The sequence below is a fragment of the Oryza brachyantha genome, chromosome 6 (assembly GCF_000231095.2).
Source record: "Oryza brachyantha chromosome 6, ObraRS2, whole genome shotgun sequence".
Classification (NCBI taxonomy): domain Eukaryota; kingdom Viridiplantae; phylum Streptophyta; class Magnoliopsida; order Poales; family Poaceae; genus Oryza; species Oryza brachyantha.
The window spans coordinates 7,214,844-7,234,848 of record NC_023168.2 but is presented as its reverse complement, the minus strand read 5'-3'; the positions used below and the strand labels follow the sequence as shown (position 1 = coordinate 7,234,848).

General features: G+C 45.1%; 2 protein-coding genes across 2 annotated transcripts; one reads left to right on the top strand and one right to left on the bottom strand.

The window, feature by feature from the left end:
- Positions 1–692: 692 nt before the first annotated feature.
- On the top strand, positions 693–5,332 carry LOC102714747. Its single transcript, XM_006656837.3, has 2 exons — positions 693–1,687; positions 3,473–5,332. The coding sequence occupies exons 1-2, from the start codon at positions 693–695 to the stop codon at positions 5,010–5,012; spliced, it is 2,535 nt and encodes an 844-aa protein (XP_006656900.2). The 3' UTR covers positions 5,013–5,332.
- Positions 5,333–9,186: 3,854 nt separating this feature from the next.
- On the bottom strand, positions 9,187–12,333 carry LOC102714472. The gene has a single exon (XM_040525106.1). It carries the CDS (start codon positions 12,231–12,233, stop codon positions 9,432–9,434), a length of 2,802 nt encoding a protein of 933 aa, XP_040381040.1. The 5' UTR covers positions 12,234–12,333; the 3' UTR covers positions 9,187–9,431.
- Between the last annotated feature and the right edge of the window lie 7,672 nt (positions 12,334–20,005).

Here is a 20,005-nt window from a genome sequence, read left to right as displayed (position 1 = left end):
TAATTATTACATGCTCTTATGTTTAGCAATGGCAATTGGACCTACCGATCCAAAGCCCTAGCGGGTTTTGTATCCGGTGGGTGCCGGTATAGGTGGAGATTTACATCCATGGATTTGTGAGTCGGTCATGTGAAGTTATGAATTGGATACGGGTTTTAGATTTAATTCGTGCATGGGTGCTCATTGGGGCCCTAAAAATCTAGCGATAGGGAGTATGTTTATTGTCCAGAATTGTAAACCAAGAGCCCGACTCTATTGCTGATGCATAATTGACTACTTGCATCGATATTATCGGATTACTGAACGTTAGAATTTGACAAGTTTAGTTTTACTTGCTTGATATTGTACCTTTTTCATTTCCTTGTAGCTATATTAACCACTCGACTATGTTTATTTGCTTGTTGTCTGCAATTGAATATTGGAAAACCTTAGAATGTTCATGTAAATGTGTAGATTAGAATGTTTTTTTTGTGACCCAGTGGGTATAGCTACAGGTTTAGTTTGGTATCCATAAAGATTTATAGGTATGAATTTAGCTTACCGTTACGGATTTTGTGACTGACGGGTAGGTTTCTATAAAACCTGACCCATTGGCATCCATACTTATATTCTGTGGTGGCGGAGTACTAATTCGCGCCACCATAAGACGCATTTACTTGCTTTGTGTGCGCGCGTGTTGAGAAGCTTCAAGAATGGCGGCATCCGACGAAGGAAAGCCGGCGGTGGAGGCAGCAGCGGCGCAGGCGCCGGCGGCTAGCCATCCATGGGAGTACCAGCTGCGGGAGTACCTCCTGCTGCTGAGCTCGGTGGTGGCCATCTCGACGTACGCCGCCGGGCTGGCCCCGCCGGGGGGCCTGCGGGAGGAGGACGGCGCGGGGCGCAAGGCCGGCGACCCGGTGCTCGAGGACACCGGGAGCGCTCGGTACCTCGCGTTCTACTACTGCAACGCGACGGCCTTCGCCGCGTCGCTCGTGGTGAACCTGCTGCTGCTCGTGCTGGAGGAGGCGAGCACCGTCGGGCTCGCCATTCTCCGGACGGTGATGGTGCTCGACGTCCTCGCGCTCATGGGGGCCTACGCCGCCGGCAGCTGCCGGGACCTGCCCAGCACCGTCTACGTCTCCACGCTGGCGGTCGCCCTCTCCGCCTACCTCGGCATCAGGATCATTGTCGTGTACTCCCAAACCGGACCACCAAACCCTCCGGCGACTTCGCCCGCTGGCGCCGGAGAGCAAGACGACGACCACGGCCAGCTGCGCAAGGTGCTGATGCTGCTGGCGACGTTCGCGACGGAGATCACGTACACGGCGGGGCTGAGCCCGCCGGGCGGGTTCGGGGACGACGGGGGCCCGGCGCTGCAGTCGTCGGCGCGGCTGATGGCCTTCTTCTGCTGCAACACCGGAGCGTTCGTGGCGTCGCTGTGCATCATCGTGCCGCTCCTGAGCAGCAGGCTGCAGCGGGTGTCCCTCGAGCTGTACCCGCCCGTCCTCGTCGCGCTGCTGGGCCTCATGGGCGCCTACACCGCCGGCAGCACCAGGGATCTGAAGACGATCGCCTACGTCCTCGCCCTCGTCGCCGCGGTTCTCGCGTACATCCTCCTCGCCATGGTCATTGCTCTCAACAACGACTACAAGAAGAAGAAGAACGACCAACCTGGTGGGGAGAGAGATTCAGAGGCTGCAAGTGCAAGGTAAAAGCGTGAGATTTGGAGAATGCATGGATTTAAACTATTTTGAAGAAAAAAAATCAACCAAATTACAGTAAATTCAAGTGGATCCAACATTATGTCCAAAACGAGATGATCTTGGGGGATGTGTGAAGGATGGTGCGCTCAATATCATATCACATATTACTCGCTTTGTTACTGTTTTTAAAATTATACATGGTATTAATTAAAAAAAATGTATAAATGATTGAAGAAATGTTAAATTAGTTGAGAAGTGTATGTGTAGAAATAGCTTTATTTTAGACCAAATGATCAGCAGTAGAAATAGTTTTATTTTAGAACGGTGGGTGCAGTGATAACGGGCTGCGAATGCAGAGTAGGAACAATTTGGGACAAGATGTCCCACGCCTGCAATTGTTCAACTAATACTGGGATGGAGACATCTTTTTCCACCCAACATCTTTTTCTTCTTCTTATGTTTATAAGTCAAATTTTTAATTTTTAATTTGAAGTAGATTTTAGGATTTTTTTCATCGGAGTTATTTTTCATCATTGATTGACTTTTAGATCGTTAAAAACACATGTATAAAATTTCTATTCATAAGTTATTTTTTATTGTAAAATATGTCGTTCGAGTTTATCCTAAATAAGCCAAAAAATCGCCGCCTTGATTGCTTGAATATTAGGCAAACTGCTTAATGGAGTAAACGAACTACTGCCTTCACTCCAAAACATAGCCACCTTTAGTGTTAGATACGGTTTTGAGATATTAATTTGATCAATAATATTTAAAAAAATATGTTATTTTAAGTAAAAGAGTTATATATTATGATTTATTTTTAATGATAAATCAAGTAACATCATTCTGATATGATTGATTTTTTATTAGTAATAATTAAAGTTTAAAATGGTTGAATTATTACTATTCTAACCTTCGGCTATAATTTGGAGTGGACGTAGCAGAAAGAAAAATAATGGATAATGAGCATATATACTTCATCGCCCAAGAATTTGGCTAAGGCATTAAAACAAGATTTTTCCTAGATTCCGAGAATCATTCATAGAAACTTCATTTTCTTGTCTATTTTGCAACCTTGACCCCCTCTTCTACTTTATTTTTGCAACCTTAGGTCAGTCTCGATGCATAGTTTTATGATATAGTTACTAAGACCGTAAACTTGGTAACCGAGCCAGATAAGTTTTATGGGGATAAAACTTCTCTCATCTTATGAAACTCCCTCATTTAATGAACTTGCCAAGTCAGCAATTTTGCTAATGTGACATCCTATTTAATATGCACAACACCCTCATTAGAGACTGGCCTAACTCTCCTTCCCAAAATTTTGGGTGTTTCTGTGCCCACCTGGAATTGACTGGGTCTGCCCAATGATTGTTGAATATAGCATCAGCCACTGATGGTGGTTTTAGGGTTTAACAAACGAGGGAAGGATGGAGACGCATGTGAAATTGCATTGCAACCAGATAGGAAATTCTATTTGTCGAGATTAATAATTAGTAGTGCATTTTATTTTACTTAAATTGGCATCAACAATGTCTTCTCAATATTATTTTCACATTTGTTTTTTGGGTACACCTATTGACCAATCGTTTGAAAAAAACTTAGCCCATCAATCCAATTTGTTATATGTTGAATTAAAATTAAACAATAGCAAAGTAAATCAAATAAAGTAGCATGCGAACGAGCACAAATCTGGAACCAAATCTAACGGACAAAATATTTGATCGATAGATTAAAAGTTTTTAAGCGATTGGCAAATAGCAGACCTGACTGATGCCATGAATTAACAGGAATGCAAATTCGGCGCAACCAGATGGTGAGAAGGGCAGCAAAGACAAGAAAGAAGCACTGAGGGATAAAGATTTTGTCCTGCTGCTGGCCACCCTCGCCGCCAGCATCACGTACCAAGCTGGGCTAGACCCACCAGGCGGCGTCTGGCAAGACGACCACGACGGCGGCGGCCACAGAGCCGGCGACCCGATACTCTCGTCCACGCACGCTAGCCGCTACAGGGCCTTCTTCTACTGCAACTCCACCGCGTTCGCGGCGTCCCTGGTCGTCGTCTTGATGATCCTCAGCGACAGGCTGGTGAGGAGCAAGGCGCTGGTGAGGAGCAAGGCGCTGGTCGTCGCCATGGTCCTCGACCTGTTCGGCCTCATCGGCGCGTACGCCGCCGGGAGCTGCCGGGACGCGAACACGTCCGTCCACGTCGCCGCCGTCGCCGGGGCCGTGCTCGTCTACGTGGTCATCCATGTCGTGTTCTGGCCTGACCGTTTGTACAGGGAGGAGGAGGAGGCTGAGCTGGAGAGGCGGCGAGAGCGGCTCCTCCTCCTCGCGATCCTGGTGGCCACCATCGCCTACCAGGCCGGGCTGATCCCGCCGGGCGGCTTCTGGGACAAAGACGGCGGTGGCCATCTCGCGGGCTCGCCCGTGCTCCTCGACACCTACCCGAGGAGGTACCAGGCGTTCTTCTACTGCAACGCGACGGCCTTCATGGCGTCCGTCGCGCTCGTCATCCTGCTCGTCAACCCTAGGCTGTACAGGCTGGGGATACGGTGCTACGCGCTGTACGTGTGCATGGTGGTCGGCATGTTCGGCCTCATGGCGGCCTACGCCGCCGGGAGCGCCCGGGAGGTGCGGACGTCCGTCTACGTCTTCGTGCTCGTCGGCGTGGTGGTCGCCTTTCTGCTCGTCCAGCTCCTTGCGTATATCGACATCCGGGAAGCGTGGAAGAAGCTCCGTGTGCGCCGCAGCTCCGGTAAGCTGGCGAAGATCTCCGATTCGGATTCAGTTGGCAATACAGCAAACGGGTCATCTGTTCCAGAGCAGAACAGCGCCGGCAATGGCGGCGACGGCGGCAACACCGTGACCGGAGACGACGAGCCGTCCCAGAGGAAAGAAGAGTACCTGATGACGCTCGCGATTCTGGCCGCGAGCGTCACGTACCAGGCCGGGCTGAACCCGCCGGGCAGCGTCTGGAAGGCCGGCAAGGCCGGCGCCGGGAACCCCGTGATGCACGACCGCAGCCACGGCCGGTACAGCGCCTTCTTCTACTGCAACTCCACCTCCTTCGTGGCGTCCGTCGTCGTCATCGTCCTGCTGCTGCAGCACCAGCGGCGGCGGCAGCGCGGCGGCGGCGGCAGCCTCCTCCTCCTCTACGCCATGAACACGGTGATCGTCGTCGACCTGCTCGGCCTCCTCGGGGCGTACGCGGCCGGCAGCTGCAGGGACTGGGAGACGTCCGGGTACGTCATCGCGCTCGCCGTCGTCGTGCTTGCCTGCATCGTGACCCACTTCGCCATGCTGTTGTATCGCCATGCGAAAAGGTAGGGATCAAATTTTATGACCACATGCATGCAGGACATCGATGAACATGGTCAAACGGTGAGGCCGTGAGATAGTGCATATGTTAGTACTAGTGCTCTTTTCCGTCTTTTCCATATTATAAGACATGTTTGTATGATGATCTACACCGCAATTCGGTTGATCTGTGAATCCAGTGTACATGTATACCTTGTTTGCTGTCTTTCAGGAATTCTCCTATGATTATATATAGAAGTTGATTTGTAGTTCATAGTTTGCCAATAAGTATGTTGAGCTACTTTATGTAAGTTGCATGATGAAATGGATTTGGTAAACTAAGAGCTTGTTTAGTTCACGAAAATTTTTGGTTCGGTGTCATATCGAATGTTCAACCGGATGTTAAAAGACTATTTCGGTGACTAATTAAAAAACTAATTACATCAAGAAACCAACAACGAATTTTTTAAGCATAATTAATCCATCATTAGCACATGCAAGTTACTGTAGCAGTTATGGCTAATCATATACTAATTAGTCTCAAAAGGTATGTCTCACAAATTCCTTCCAAACTATATAATTAGTTATTTTTAACTAGACTTAATGCTCTATACATATGACCAAATATTTGACGTGACGGACAAACACAAATATTTTTGGAAACTAAACAAGGCCTAAGTAAAAAACGGTCTAAGAAAAATCTTGCCAATAAATTTAGAGTATACTTACATGATCTCTATCTAATCTTGTGTGATCTCAATGAAGTTTTTAGCGGTAATCTTAGTTATATTTGGGGATAGGATCAAGGTGGGAGAGGTGGTTTAGTTCAGATATATAATTTTTGGACCAAATTGTCTTTTGCACGTATCAAGGGCACAGTGTAAGCAGAGAGGTAATATGGTCCAAATTTTTTTAAAAAAATACACCGAAAGGATATGGAGTGGTATATTTTGAATAGTTCTAAAATTATAATGACATCCTTAGAATTAGTCGAATAGTAATGACATATTTCAAAACTAGCAAATTTATAATGACATGGATCTAATTAACCCTGTAACTAAAGGACCACGACTCGACCAAATAGCAATCACACGATTAGTCATGGTTAGTCGTAGATCAGTCGTAAATTCAGTAGTAGATTAGTCATGATTTGTCGTGCTAATTGGCTTATAGTGCTTAGTACTTAATTCTATTTCTTGCTAGCTACTCCATATTGCGTAGTATATACTATAAATAGTGGTTAGTATAGTATAATAGTAGTAAATACTATATAGTGCATTCATGTCTTCACATGGACAAGTCATGGACTCACCGACCAAGTCGCCAAGTCAGTCCAAGGCACCTCGACTTGATTTTATGACTTGACAACCATATGTGCTTTGGATGACGTCAGAGGGATGTGCCACAGGAGATCGGCGTGAAGCGATTTCCACAAGACCACTTTGCCGATACCAATCCTAGGGTGCATCACTAGTACTTGTGGTCAGACTAAGATGAATCATAGCGACTCATAATATTGGCTTTACTACGCCACGCTTTTGAAACGAGTCATGAGGTTGACTAGCAAGCAGAGAAGCAGCAGCCGCAACTTAGCTTACCCAATCCACATGCAACGGTTTGGAATCAAGAAGAAAACCCTAAGCTTCAACTTCACTTGCTTCAACGACCACATCTTCTTTTCAGACAGCTAAGTATATATAACAGGAAGAGTGAATATGAAAATATACTCAGCAAGTCATGGGAGAATATAGATGCTATGAAAGTATTTAAAAGGAGAGGCTCTAGGTTTAGTTCACAAACATGTGTTTTGTAAAACAATTTTAAATTTCTAGGTGATCTTTCTTTTGTTAGAGAGAGGTTGATGGATCAATCCATCATGTAAGTTGATTTGCAACAACTCACCACTTATCGAAAAGAGACTCGTGTCTAAAATCATTCCACAAGTCGCATCGCACGACTTGTCACAATTTGATTCAGAGCATACCGTCCCAAATGACACCTCTCTTTTGTATTTTCACCTTTTCTGTCACTCAAACCATTTCACATTCATAACCTGGTGTCTCATGACATCTCGGATCACATAGACTCATTTCCGACCACCCAGGTCTTCCACTAGCGACAAAAGGCTGGTTCTGAGAACATCACTCAATTCCACCAAGGTTTTCCTAAAACAATTTTAAATATAATTACACTAGAGAAATCACTTCCCAATGCCCATAACCGTGGGCATGGTTGCTCGAACAGTTCAATCAAACCTCTTCAGAGGGTGCACGCTTCACCCACACGGCACGAGCTTACTCTCCACTAGCTAGGCGGGGATGTTCGCAACAAGGTTGTTCCGATTTTTTTCCAGGATAGTCAGTCATCCAAATGGTCCCATACCAAGTACTGAGTAGGTCCAAATTACTATGCTCCTAAGTTCATGCATGCTTCGCAACAAAATAGTTTAAATTTAATTATGGGATCAACATGGTCAAGGGTGACTCACCTCCAGTCTTGGTCTTCAAGATCTTCAATAAAAAAACCGCTTACAGAATAATTTCCATCAAGGTCAACTACGTGCAAAATGAGAAAAGCAAAAAAAAATCGTAGAAAAATGAGAAAAGCAAAAAAATCCTAAAAATAAAGTAATATTGTTAATAAATAATAGTTTCATTGCGTAGATCTCAGTTTTAGAAAAAAAATGGAAACTTGTATGGAATTTTTATGAGCTGCGAATACAAAGATATGATTTTTTTTAGGTTTAATATAATTTCTATAATTTTTGGAAAAGGAAATCGATTTTAGGAAGGGAATTAAAGATTTTATGGAATATTGGAAATGAATAAAAGAATTTATGGAAAAGAAAATGAATTTATATGAGCCTGACAGTGTGGTCCAAAGAGGAGGGTGATCAGACTTTAATTGTTGGTAAGGCAGAATATTTCTGGAATGAGGGAGACGATATGGACTTTTCAGTTTTGGGGGCTGTAGGGTTATTGGGCACATGGGCCAAGGGACTCGCGGGCTGGGAAGGGACGTAATTTATACTTGGCTCAGCATTAGGCGAGACCGGGGTCGGTTTGGGCTGGGCCAAACAGAGTGGCCCATCATGCAGCCTGGCCCAGGGCGGGAGTGGCTGAGGCGGCGTGTGGGGGTTTGATCAGGATGGTGTGGTGGCCACGTGGCCCGCCATGGTGGTGCAGACCAGACCAAGGGCGTTGACCCTGGCGGCGGCCGTAGAGTAGAACACTAGGGGCGCGTTCGTTTGAAAAGTTGCTAAGATAACTTAGCTCGTGCGAAAAACATAATAATAAATACATAATTTATTAATTATTAAAAAAATATAAATAAATTAATATAATTTTTTACAACAATTTTTTTATATAAATTTTTTATAAAAAATATATTTATTTAGCAGTTGGGGAAGCGTGTGCGCAGAAAACAAGAAATAAGTTATCTGGGCCGAACGCAGCCTAGAACCATCAGCGGACTATGGTGAGTCCGGGCAGGGAGAGATGGGGGAACGGACGTGGGGAGAATGGTGGTTTCGACAACCAGCTTGGATGGGTAAGAAGGATCGCGTCGGAGCATGCCAACGGCGGGGTGGCGGGCTTGGGTTTGGCCGGAGGCACACATACAGTCACCGACCACGACCCTTGGGGCGGCAGAAGGGCAATGTGGTTCCGTGGAGGAGGATCGGGTGCAGCATGAGCAACTTAGAATGGGGAGGGATAACAGGAGCAGTGGAGCTCACGGGAAATCGAAGGGAGAGCAAGACAATGCTGTCAATCTATCGACGATGGCGTGTTTCGTTATGTTAATGTTAACGGTGTAACCAAAAGATTCATACGATGGAAATATTTTCATTTTGTAATAAAATTATTTATTAAAAATATTTGAAAAGTAAAAAAATTTCAAGATCGAGCACACGGTATCTAGATGGAGGGCAAGGCCAACCCAACAGGATGCGGATGTGGATGCAGGTCAACGGCCCGTGAGGCTCACGACGTACAAGATATAAATATTTTTTAAGTACTTTCTCCATATTTTTTATATGACGCTGTTGACTTTTAGGTCCACGTTTAATTATTCATCTTATTTCAAAAAATTATATAATTATTAATTATTTTGTTATAATATGATTTATTATTATAGGAACTTTAAGTATGTATTATAATTTCGTATATTTAAATATAAATTTTGAATAAGACGAATGGTCAAACATAATTCTATAAGTCAATGGTGTCATACATAAAAATATGAAAGAAGTAGTAAAGAGATATAAGTCAATCGATATATGCATACACACCACTCAATTAAACTACAATACAATTTTCACAAAGTACAAAAGATGCAGTATCCAATCAACCAGTACAAACCTAGCTACGAGCAATCAACAATCATCGGCTACAAACTTAAGATCAATCATGGCAATAAAATTCAGAGACCATCACGTGTTTACTACTATTACACCGCTGCGCCATTGCCGCCGGCGCCGTGCTGATCGGAGCTTCCTCCTCCCAGGTACTTCCAGACCTTGAGCCTGTGCGCCCTGGCCGCCACGGCGTCGAACGACAGCAGCACGTGCAGCGTGATGTAGACGACGACGGCGGCGACGAGCGCGACCACGTACACGGACGTCTCCCACTCCCGGCAGCTGCCGGTGGCGTAGGCGCCGAGCAGGCCGAGGAGGTCGAGCACCACGGCCGACTGCATCGCCCACAGCGGCGCGCTGTGCCGCCGCACCGTGCGCTGCAGGAGCAGCACGATCACGACGACGGACGCCATGAACGACGTCGCGTTGCAGTGGAAGAAGGCGTGGTAGCGCCGCACGTCGGTGTCGTGCAGGATCGGGTTGCCCGCGGCGTACCTGAAGCCGCCGCCGCCGCCGGCCATGGCGCCGCCGTCCTCGCTCCACGTGCCGCCGGGCGGCGAGAGGCCCGCCTGGTACGTCACGCTCGCGGCGAGGACGCCGAGGAGCATCAGGTACTTGCGCTTCATGTACTGCTCGGTGTGTCGCCCGGCGTCCTGCGACTGCGCTCCGCCGGCCGGCTTGATCCGGGGCGGCGGCGACAGCGGCTCGAACAGCTTCGTCAGCCATGGCGGCAGTCGATCTCTCAGCGCCGCCGGCATGACGTGCCTCGCGAGGAGGAAAAGGAGGATCTGGAGGAGGAGGAATCCGACCACGGCGGCGACGAGCGCGATGACGTAGACGGACGTGCGCAGCTTCCGGCAGCTGCCGGCGGCGTAGGCGAGCATGAGGCCGAGAAGCCCGACCACGACGCAGGCGTGGAGCGCGTTGCACCGGATGCCCTGCTTGTACAGCCGCCGGTTGACGAGCATGAGGATGACGGCGACGGACGCCATGAACCCCGTCGAGTTGCAGTAGAAGAACACCATGTACCGTCTCCGGTAGTGGTCGAGGAGGACCGGATCACCAGCTCCGTCGCCCTCCGACCAGAACCCACCCGGCGGGGTCAGTCCGGTCTTGTACGTAACGGTGGCGGCGAGGATGGCGAGCTGCAGTAAGAACTTGCGCTTCTTCTCGAGGTCGTCGTCCTCTTCCCCGGATTGTCCATCCGAGAGGTGCAGCTTCTCTAGAACCTTCTGGACCATCCCGTCCACCCAGCGCATCAACCTCGTCTCCCTGCGCTGCCCCATGGTCGTGAACGCCACGACGTTGCCGAGGGAGTAGATGAAGACGGCGACGGCCAAGGCGGAGACGTAGATCGTCGTGGCCGTGTCCCGGCAGCTCCCGGCGGCGTAGGCGCCCATGAGCCCGAGCAGGTCGAGCGTCATGGCCGCCTGCAGCGCGCGGCGCTTGACGACGGCCCCCGAGCTCAGCTGCTTGCTCTGGACGATGACGATGACGACGAGCGACGCCACGAACGCCGCCGTGTTGCAGTGGAAGAACGCCTTGTACCTCCTGCGGTGCCTCTCGAGGAGGATCAGCTCCCCGGCGTGCTCGCCGTCCGGCCAGAAGCCGCCCGGCGGGTTCAGCCCCGCGTCGTAGGTCACCGTCGCCGCCAGCGTGGCGAGGAGGAGCAGCAGCGACCGCGACTCCTCCACCGTGTCGTCCGCGTCGCCCTCGTCTTCATCGCCTCCGGCGACACCCTCATCCGGACATGGCGCGTTCGGCTTTGCCGTGCATGGCTTCATCTCCCTAATCAAGTGATCATCTTGCGTGATGGCAGTGTCAGTGCGTGGGTGTTCTTGGTGCAGGTTGCGTCGGCCTCGGCACTGCAGGATCCTGCAGAGGCCGACGAGCCATTTCTTGATGGTGCCCATGGCGAACATCCCGACGGCCACCTGGAGCGCGAGGTAGAGGAGCACCGCGGCGGCGAGGGAGAGAACGTAGACGGTGGTCTCGCGCCTCCGGCAGCTGCCGGCGGCGTAGGCGCCCATGAGGCCGAGCAGCTCCACCAGCACGCACACCTGCAGCGCGTACGACCGGACGACGCGGTCGCTCAGCGTCCGGCTCATCAGCAGCATGACGATGGCGAGCGACGCCACGAACGACGTGGCGTTGCAGTAGAAGAAGGCGAGGTAGCGGCGCCGGGGCCGGCCGTCGCGCAGGATCGGGACGCCGGCGGTGTGGCCGCCCTCTGTCTTGTCCCAGAACCCTCCCGGCGGCTCCAGCCCGGCGGCGTACGTCAGCGGCGTCGCGAAGGTGGCCAGCAGCAGCAGGAACTTGCGCCGCTCCTGCCGGTCCTCCTCGGCGCGCGACGCCGCTCCAAGCTGCTCGCCGTCGTCGCCCTTCCTGAGCAGCTCCTCGAGCCTGCCGGCGAGTCTCTTGGCCGACACGCGCAGCCACTCCACCGGCGGCAGCGCCGACGTGGCCACGACGACGTGCGCCGCGACGTACGCGAACACCATGCCGAACAGCGCCGACACGTACGCCACGGCGAGCACGTCCCTGCTGACCCCGGCCGCGTAGGCGCCCATGAGCGCGGACAGGTCGAGCGCCATGGCCGACCGGAGCACGGTGACCCCGACGCGGTTGCCGCTGACGCGGCGGTCGAGCAGCATCATGATGACGACGAGCGACGCGACGAAGGCCGTGGCGTTGCAGTAGAAGAAGGCAAGGTAGCGGCTCCCGTACGTCACTGGGAGCACCGGGTCGCCGGTGACGTGCCCGTCCCCGTCGTCGGGCCACACGCCGCCCGGCGGGTTGAGGCCGGCGTCGTAGGTGACGCTGGCCACCAGCGTCGCCAGCAGTAGCAGGTACTTGCGCCATTTCCACAGGAACGTGTAGTCCTCCGACTCCATGGGAGCTAGATAGCTCAGTGATGACGATGCGTAGACTGCGTAGTTGCAGCCTTGCAGGCAGGCCCTCTGCTCGATACATATACTGCCATGGCGTCGTGCGCCATTGTTGTTGTCAGAGAAGTCATCGTGAGATCGAGCGATGATTATATCCAAGATTCCAAGTGCATGGAGCCGTCATCTTTTCGAGGAGAACCATGTGCTACAATTGACGGGCCTGATGTAATTAGCAATTTAAGATGAGCCAGACGTTGCTTAGGCCGTGTTCGTTTTGAGAAGTGAGGGGTGTTAGTTATCCAATGCAGAAAACATAGTAATATATTAGTATATAATTAATTAATTATAAATTATAAAAAAATCGTGGTTTATGTGGTTACTTTTTTTTTGAGTGGAGGTTTATGTGGTTAGTTGTCTTCCTTTCATGTACATATACATGTTTTAGTTAGGAAATGGATTTTAATCTCCCTTGGGTACGTCCCTTTGATTTTACATGTCATTTAATTAGTTATAGAAAAAATTAAAAAAACTTGATAAGATAGATTAATATCTGATATGTCGCTCCATATTTAAATATGCATGTCAAAATTCGGTCTTTGTAAGTTGTAACAAAATGGACATATTAAACTTTGACCACTGTACATATATTTAGATCTACATGTTTGTTTAGGGATATATCACAAGTTAATTTATCTTATGAAATATTTAACTTTTCTCAAAACCGTTTAGGTGATATGCACCAAAATAAGAGATATTCTCTTAGGGGTTTATAACAGTTCCCCTTTAGTTATATGCTTGATGGCCTAGCTAGTTCGTAAGCTTTATTCATATCTGTTGTTGGTATGTACAAGCCTTTTGCCCTTTTCTGAAGTCTTGTCTGAAGATGTGAAAACACTGCTCTGGGGCTACTTTAGGAGAGGTCGAACTATACATATGTACAGTTTAATTGCGATAGATGGAGTTAGTCCCGCATGACGTATTTGATGTGGTATACAAAATGCAAAAATATAGTGACAAATGCTTAACTGATGCACTAAAATTAAGGGGTGACATAGGGGATTGGGATCCTATTTCTCGACGTAATATGCGGGAAACTATTCTAAGCTTAAGTGGAAGTCCCCTCGTCTATTACATATCAACTAAATAGTCATCAAAAAAGTATGAAACAATTTATAAAGATAGATTAATATGTGATATATCACTACACAAATATACAAGTTAAAATATGACTTCTACAGTACATAGCAAAAATAACAAATATACGATGGTGAGTACGTGTCTACTGTTTATAGTTTAATTTGTTATTTTTGTTATGGATTGTAAAAGTTATATTTTAACTTACATGTTTGTGTAGTGATATATCACATATTAATCTATCTTCATAATTGTTTTTATATTTTTTGATGACTATTTGGGTATCATGCAATAGACGAGAAGCCAACGAGAGGACGGCTCCTCGAGAGTTTAGAATCCATGCTCTGTAATATGCTCATGTTTTAAGATGTCATCTAAACAGATGTAAAAACAAAAATTAAAATAATAAGATAGATTAATATGTAATATATCATTCCATAACTATGTATGTCCAAATTCAACCTTTTATAAGTTTTAAAAAACAATTTAAACTCTGGTGGCTAGAGCCATACTTGTTTCTTGTTGGAATTTGTAGAAGTCAAATTTAATGTTGCATGTTTGTGTAGTGATATATTATATATTAATCCATCTTAGTAAAAATAATTTCATCTATATCAGACATATGTGAAACAAGGGGATATCCCATTTATGGTCTTAAAAAAAAGTTTGCCTACTCTGACTTATGCCGAGTTTGTTGTGGTTAGATTTGGGGTAAGTTATCCGGCATAAAAAATATAGTAATAGATTAGTACATGATTAATTAATTATTAATTACTAAAAACATCAAAAAAGATTAATATAATATTTTAAAGCAACTTTCCTATTAAAAAATTTGCAAAAACAACACAACGTTTAACAGTTCGGAAAGCGTACACATGAAAAACTAGAGAATCTAGGTAAGTAATAAGGATAGCCGAACACGGCCTTACTTCACTCTGACATGACTCATTGACATCCTAATATATGTGTTTGGGAATGCTGACAGTCTGACCCCGACCGAAAATAAGGCCTTGTTCAGTTTGCAAAAAAAATTTCGGAAACATCACATCAGGTATACGGATACACATTTGAAGTATTGAAAATAGTCTAATTATAAAATAAATTACAAATTTCACCAAGAAACTGCGAGACAAATCTTTTGAGCCTAATTAATCCATCATTAGTACATGTAGGTTAATGTAGCACTTATGACTAATTACTTAGTAATTAGGCTCCAAAAATTCGTCTCACGATTTCTCCCATAACTGCGTAATTAGTTTTAATGTTCATGTATATTTAATGCTCTATTTAGTATCTAAAAATTCAATGTGATGTTTTAGGAAAACTTTTTGGGAACTAAACAGGGCATAAGAGAAAAATAGGTCAGAGGAGCTGGTTTCATGACGTAGAACCTATATGGCAATTGTTATTATGTTTAGGCAAAAGGCCGAATTACACCCATGAACTACTAGGTGAGTACGAATTACCCCTTCTAAACCCAAAAATCAGATATTTTTCATCCTCAACTGGTAGTACTGAACGAAGAACCTCCCGAACAACTTTAAGGACAGTTTTAACTTAGATTAATATGTGCGGTCATTTTTCGGATAGCCACGTCTATGGCCACATGTACTAATCTAAGCTAAAACTGGCCTCAAAGCCGTTTAAGAGGGTTCTCCATTCGGTATTACCATTTGAGGCTACAAAAATGTTTGGTTTTTCGGTTTAGGGGTAATTCATACTCACCCAATAGTTTAGGTGTGTGATTTGGACTTTTCTGTACCATCAAAATTGTGGACATTCCTTGAATTTTTAAATAATACCATTGAAATGAAAATTTACAAAAATAAGTGTTTGAAATAAAAAAAATGCAAAGGTATTTTCGAACTAGACTTAGTCAGCAGGGACCTATGCACATATGTATGTTCGATAGGTGGCTATCGACATGGACCAGTTCGACAGGGCGCATATTGGTGTAGCTTGGTTCATATGGCTCCGTCATTCGTTCTGTGCTTAACAGTGGCCCCGTTGACCATGTAAAGTTCGACATGGTCATATTCTCACCATGTTTCTTGATGGACATATATTTTTGAATTTTTCATTTTAAACAGTATTATTTTTGAAAGAAACTTCACATTACTTAATGCAGCATGTCATGGGCATCGCCACATGAGGCCATCTGCCATAGGGTTTACAGACATAAAGTTAGGCCGCATTCGGTTGGTGGGCATAAGTTAATTATTAATTATTAAAAAAACGTAGCAATAGATTAGTATATGATTAATTAATTATTAATTATTAAAAAAATAAATTAAAGTAACATGATTTTTAAAACAACTTTCCTATAGAAATTTTTTGCAAAAAATACACCGTTTAGTAATTTGGGAAGCATGCTCGCGAAAAACGAGGGAGGTAAGTTAACTTACCATGGCCAGCCGAACGCGACCTTAGTCAGCCGAAAAACAAAGATATGCACATGTCAAGCTGCAAGAAGGAACTTGAGAAGTAATGTACTATTTTCCAAATGCAATGTAGTATTTGGCACACTTCACAAATTTTGCATTCGCAATACGTACCATATGTATAGTAGCAATAGATCGATCCATAAGATGCTAACTTGTAAGTTTTGCCGTAACATATGATTAAAAAAATAGATTATTAGCAATGGGTGATGCTTATGGTCACTATTCTCGTATTACTGTATTTCTATCATGATATTACTGTAATTGTGTAGTAACAATGCATATATTTTCTAGCAACATAGCATGGTACTACACTTTATTAAAATATTAGTACAATGTGTTATTACACTTAAGCAATTATATTCTTAATTTAGTATGTGTCTTCGATTTGTATGGTAGTATAATTCGACATCCATACGGAACTATACTTTAATAGATTGCGAGGACGCATGAACGTTAGTACATAGAAGTTGCAACGTTACTATGTTGCTATTTGTCATAGTATTAGTGTATACTTGCATAATTTCTATAGATGTTTTTAAGATTTCAAAATTTAAACAACTTTATCTTTCACCTAATATATTATTTTTTTAAAACTTTTGTACCCTATTGTTAGAAAAAAGTATTTTAAAGAAGTAGATCTTTCATGGCTATGTTTCGTCGACGTCGTTACTACATATAAATGTGTTGTTATTGTTAGAACCGGAGCTATATGGAGCCTAGAGGTTTCTAGGCATCCGGTTAAGAAAAAATTTTAATGAGAATTTATCTATTTTCATCATATATGCATCATCTCAATCTAAATTCAGGTACCCATAGTAGGCTAAATCCGGTTTAAAGCAGTAAAAACAAGTGAGTAACACATCTCTATATTTTGTTCTAGTTTCGTCCGTGGTTATTGTACGATAACTACATAGTTCTTATAAGAAGAGGGGTGCAGATTGAGGGAAACCTAGAAAAAAGGTTTACCTGCGGGGAATCAGCCTTTGGTTGAGGTGAGAGGTGGTTTTGGAGCATTGGGAAGGAAGGGTATAGAATAGTTTTCCTATAAAGGTATAGAATAGTCTTGTTCTGTGTGTATATATATATATATATATATTGATTTTCTCCCGCCCCATCTTTTCACTTCTACTTCTGTTTATGCTCGTAAGCAAAAATTTTAATTTTCAACCTTAAATTTGAAGTTCATTTTAGGGTATTTTTTTTATCATAGCTTATTTTTTTTAGTTTTTATATTTTATAGTTTTTGCTTTTATAACGATAAGAGACATATAAAAGTTTATTCATAAATATGTCGTTTGACTTTTTGCTTAATAAACTAAAAGATACCTCTTTTTCTCTCGGTGTTCTCCATTCCCTGAGCCCAGATGAGTACTTATCTGTCGACCGGCCAACGATGAGAACGGAGCTGGCGAAAAGGAAAGATATGATCGTCGCCCGGGAGCACAAATCGCACATTGTTATGGGCCCTGCTGTGTTTTTTCTGCCCCGCTTCTTGGACAAGCCTCGCCAACCCCAAACTGATAAAGCTGATTGGGCACATGCGCACACAGCCACATAGGGAGTTTATGCTTCTCAATCGGATGCTTCATTCTTGCGTGCGGCGCGTTACACAAGTGCTTATGATTTGACTCCTTTTGGTCAGGATTGTTCGCTTGCGATGCTGTGCTCTTAATTTGGTTACGAAAGATAGTATAAATAATGGAATTAGGTAGCATAAAGTTCAGAAGTTTATTTTAAAATGTTAAGATGATAAACGTATATGTACATATAAAAGCCGAGAAAAAATCTTACTTAAAAAAGAACATATGCTCAAGGATCACGTTTTTATTTCCCATTAGCTTGGCGTAGACAGCAAATGGCAGGGCGGCTTAGTGTTGAGCAGGATCCCTGTTGTGGCGTGGGCGTCGATGTCTCATCACATTGGTGTAATTAGAACACAAAGTCTATAGAAGAGGCAGTTTTAGCTGCAAAATCTTTTTATTTCGTAAAGAGCTAATATTGTACCAATTGTATAATAGTACACATAAACATATATTTACATGACCAATTTTTCATACACACAATATCTTAAAGTTTGTGTTATAGCTGCTACAAATCCATAATCTGTTTTTTTTATCATGCTAGCGTCACTTATTATACTCGCTCTTAGAGCAAGTTTAATACTAGAGTCAATTAGTAGCTACAAATTCATATTAGAGCTAACACAGACAATAAGTTACCTATAATTAATATTGGCTTTAATATTTTTCTCCTAAATTTTCTCTCACTTATATATTTAATACATGTACTTTGGAGCATGCACGCTGCCCCACTCATCTTCTCATGTACACACTATTTATTATTATTTTCTCTGTCGTCCGTATATACTTACAGTTGGCTTGCAGCCTTCTATTACGAGTTGGGCAGCGTAGCGTGGGGGGCGTGGGGGTGCGGGAGGCACGGAGCGGACTGTGCAGGGGGCGTGTCCGGCACGGCTAGCAACTAGCACGGCGCAGGGCGACGAAAGCGACGAGAGCAACTTCAATCTGATGTGATCTCCCTCAACTTTCAACCGTTTTGCTGATTACATCTGTTTTTGGCAAGTGGAATATCCCTAACTGTTGGAGATAAAACAATTTTTCCTTTGCCATATTAGTTACAAACTTGCTAAAAGGCTAGATTTGGGAAATGGAATTTGGACAACTGTTGGAGTTGCTCTAAGGTCGATGTATTTTGCCTCCTCGAGAAAACTTGACAATGGTTTTCTTCAACATGGCAGTAAAGTGAAGTGGCTGTCTGATCGGCTAAAAATTTAGAGATTAGTAGGCCCCCCTATCAGGAACACCTGCACTTCTCCTCTATCTCCAAACGCCTCTCTTCGATGCAGCTCCATTCTCCAGCAATGTCGTCAGAGACAAAGGAGAGGCCGAGGCAGCACTTTGAAGGGAAAGCATGCAGGGTTTCCAAAACCGTTATAGGAGACAAAGCCACTGCAGAACCCATGCTCCAATTTTTTGGATTTGAAATCCACGGTTTCCACGGTTTCCTTGTGGTTTTGGGTGGTTACTGTGCAGTTTGGGGGTAAAATCATGCCATAGTTTTATTCCTTAGGAAAGGACCGCCTACAAATACACAAAACTGCGTGTGAAGGAGTTGGGGGGCTTGGTTATTTTGGAGGCAGTTCCCTTGCCGGGGCATTTTAAACCCAAGCATGAGGTTGTCTACGAAGTCACAGAAGAGACTAAGAAATTTGAATGATCTTTACTAAAATGACGATACCTTTCTCATATGGACTTAGAATTGGACAAAATTTAAATCCATGGACATCTACTAAAAAAGATCTGTTTCTCTCTAGTTGAGTTTGGCGAAATTAGAATCATGAAATATCCTTTACAACATTGCGTTTTTCTAGCTAGAAGCTTCGAAAACCTATCGGATAAAACTTTGAAAAATTCTACATGTCACATAGTTCGTCTATTTGAGCACAAATTTTCCGCGGTTGGTCCTAGTGTGCTCCTAGGTGAATAGAAACTATCAAAAATAAAATAAAATTAAAAAGTGCTTTCTCTCTTCTCCACTAGAGAGAGAAAGCCTCCAATCTTCCCCATTGTTGTTTTGTAGGCAACAACGACAACGGGGTCGCGTCAGGCCCTCCTCATCTATCGTCCTGGCAATTTTGCAGGCAACCTCTGCTAGGGGATAAAACGCTTAGTAGCTAGGCAGGAGGGGGCCGCTTGCAAAATTCACACTCTACGTCCAACGGTCATTCCTCTTCCTCCTCTTGTCGTTTGCCACGTTGGGCACCACACCTTGCTAGTGGGTGTTTTATATTCTACGCTCACTAGCTATGCGTTGGGAGGTTACATTTGCTATCTTTTAAAATAAAAATCTATTTTTGAAAAAAATAATAAAATTCTTGAAAAAAATCCCTGGAGTTGGCCATCAGACACACGGGGCCCAAGAAGGGAGGACGCTGCTAAGATGTAGCACAGTGCACAGGCATGCCAGTTGGTCTAGGGTTGCGGCGGGCCACGGTCGCAGGTGGCGCAACCCGAAGCCCAGACATGCGGCCCCGCAAACCGCTGGCATGTTGGCGAGCTGGCAGGCCGGCTGGCCTAGTCATCAGAGGCGTGCGGGAGGAGGCGGCCCGATCGGCTCGGCCCGAGGCCGGCCCATGCGGGAGGAAAACCGCCGGCGAACACTGGATCTTTTTTGGAGGGA

Coding starts and splice junctions, on each gene's coding strand:
- LOC102714747 (XM_006656837.3), top strand. CDS start 693: ATGGCGGCATCCGACGAAGGAAAGCCGGCGGTGGAGGCAGCAGCGGCG. Junction 1,688..3,472: donor TCAGAGGCTGCAAGTGCAAG/GTAAAAGCGTGA, acceptor ATGAATTAACAG/GAATGCAAATTCGGCGCAAC.
- LOC102714472 (XM_040525106.1), bottom strand. CDS start 12,233: ATGGAGTCGGAGGACTACACGTTCCTGTGGAAATGGCGCAAGTACCTG.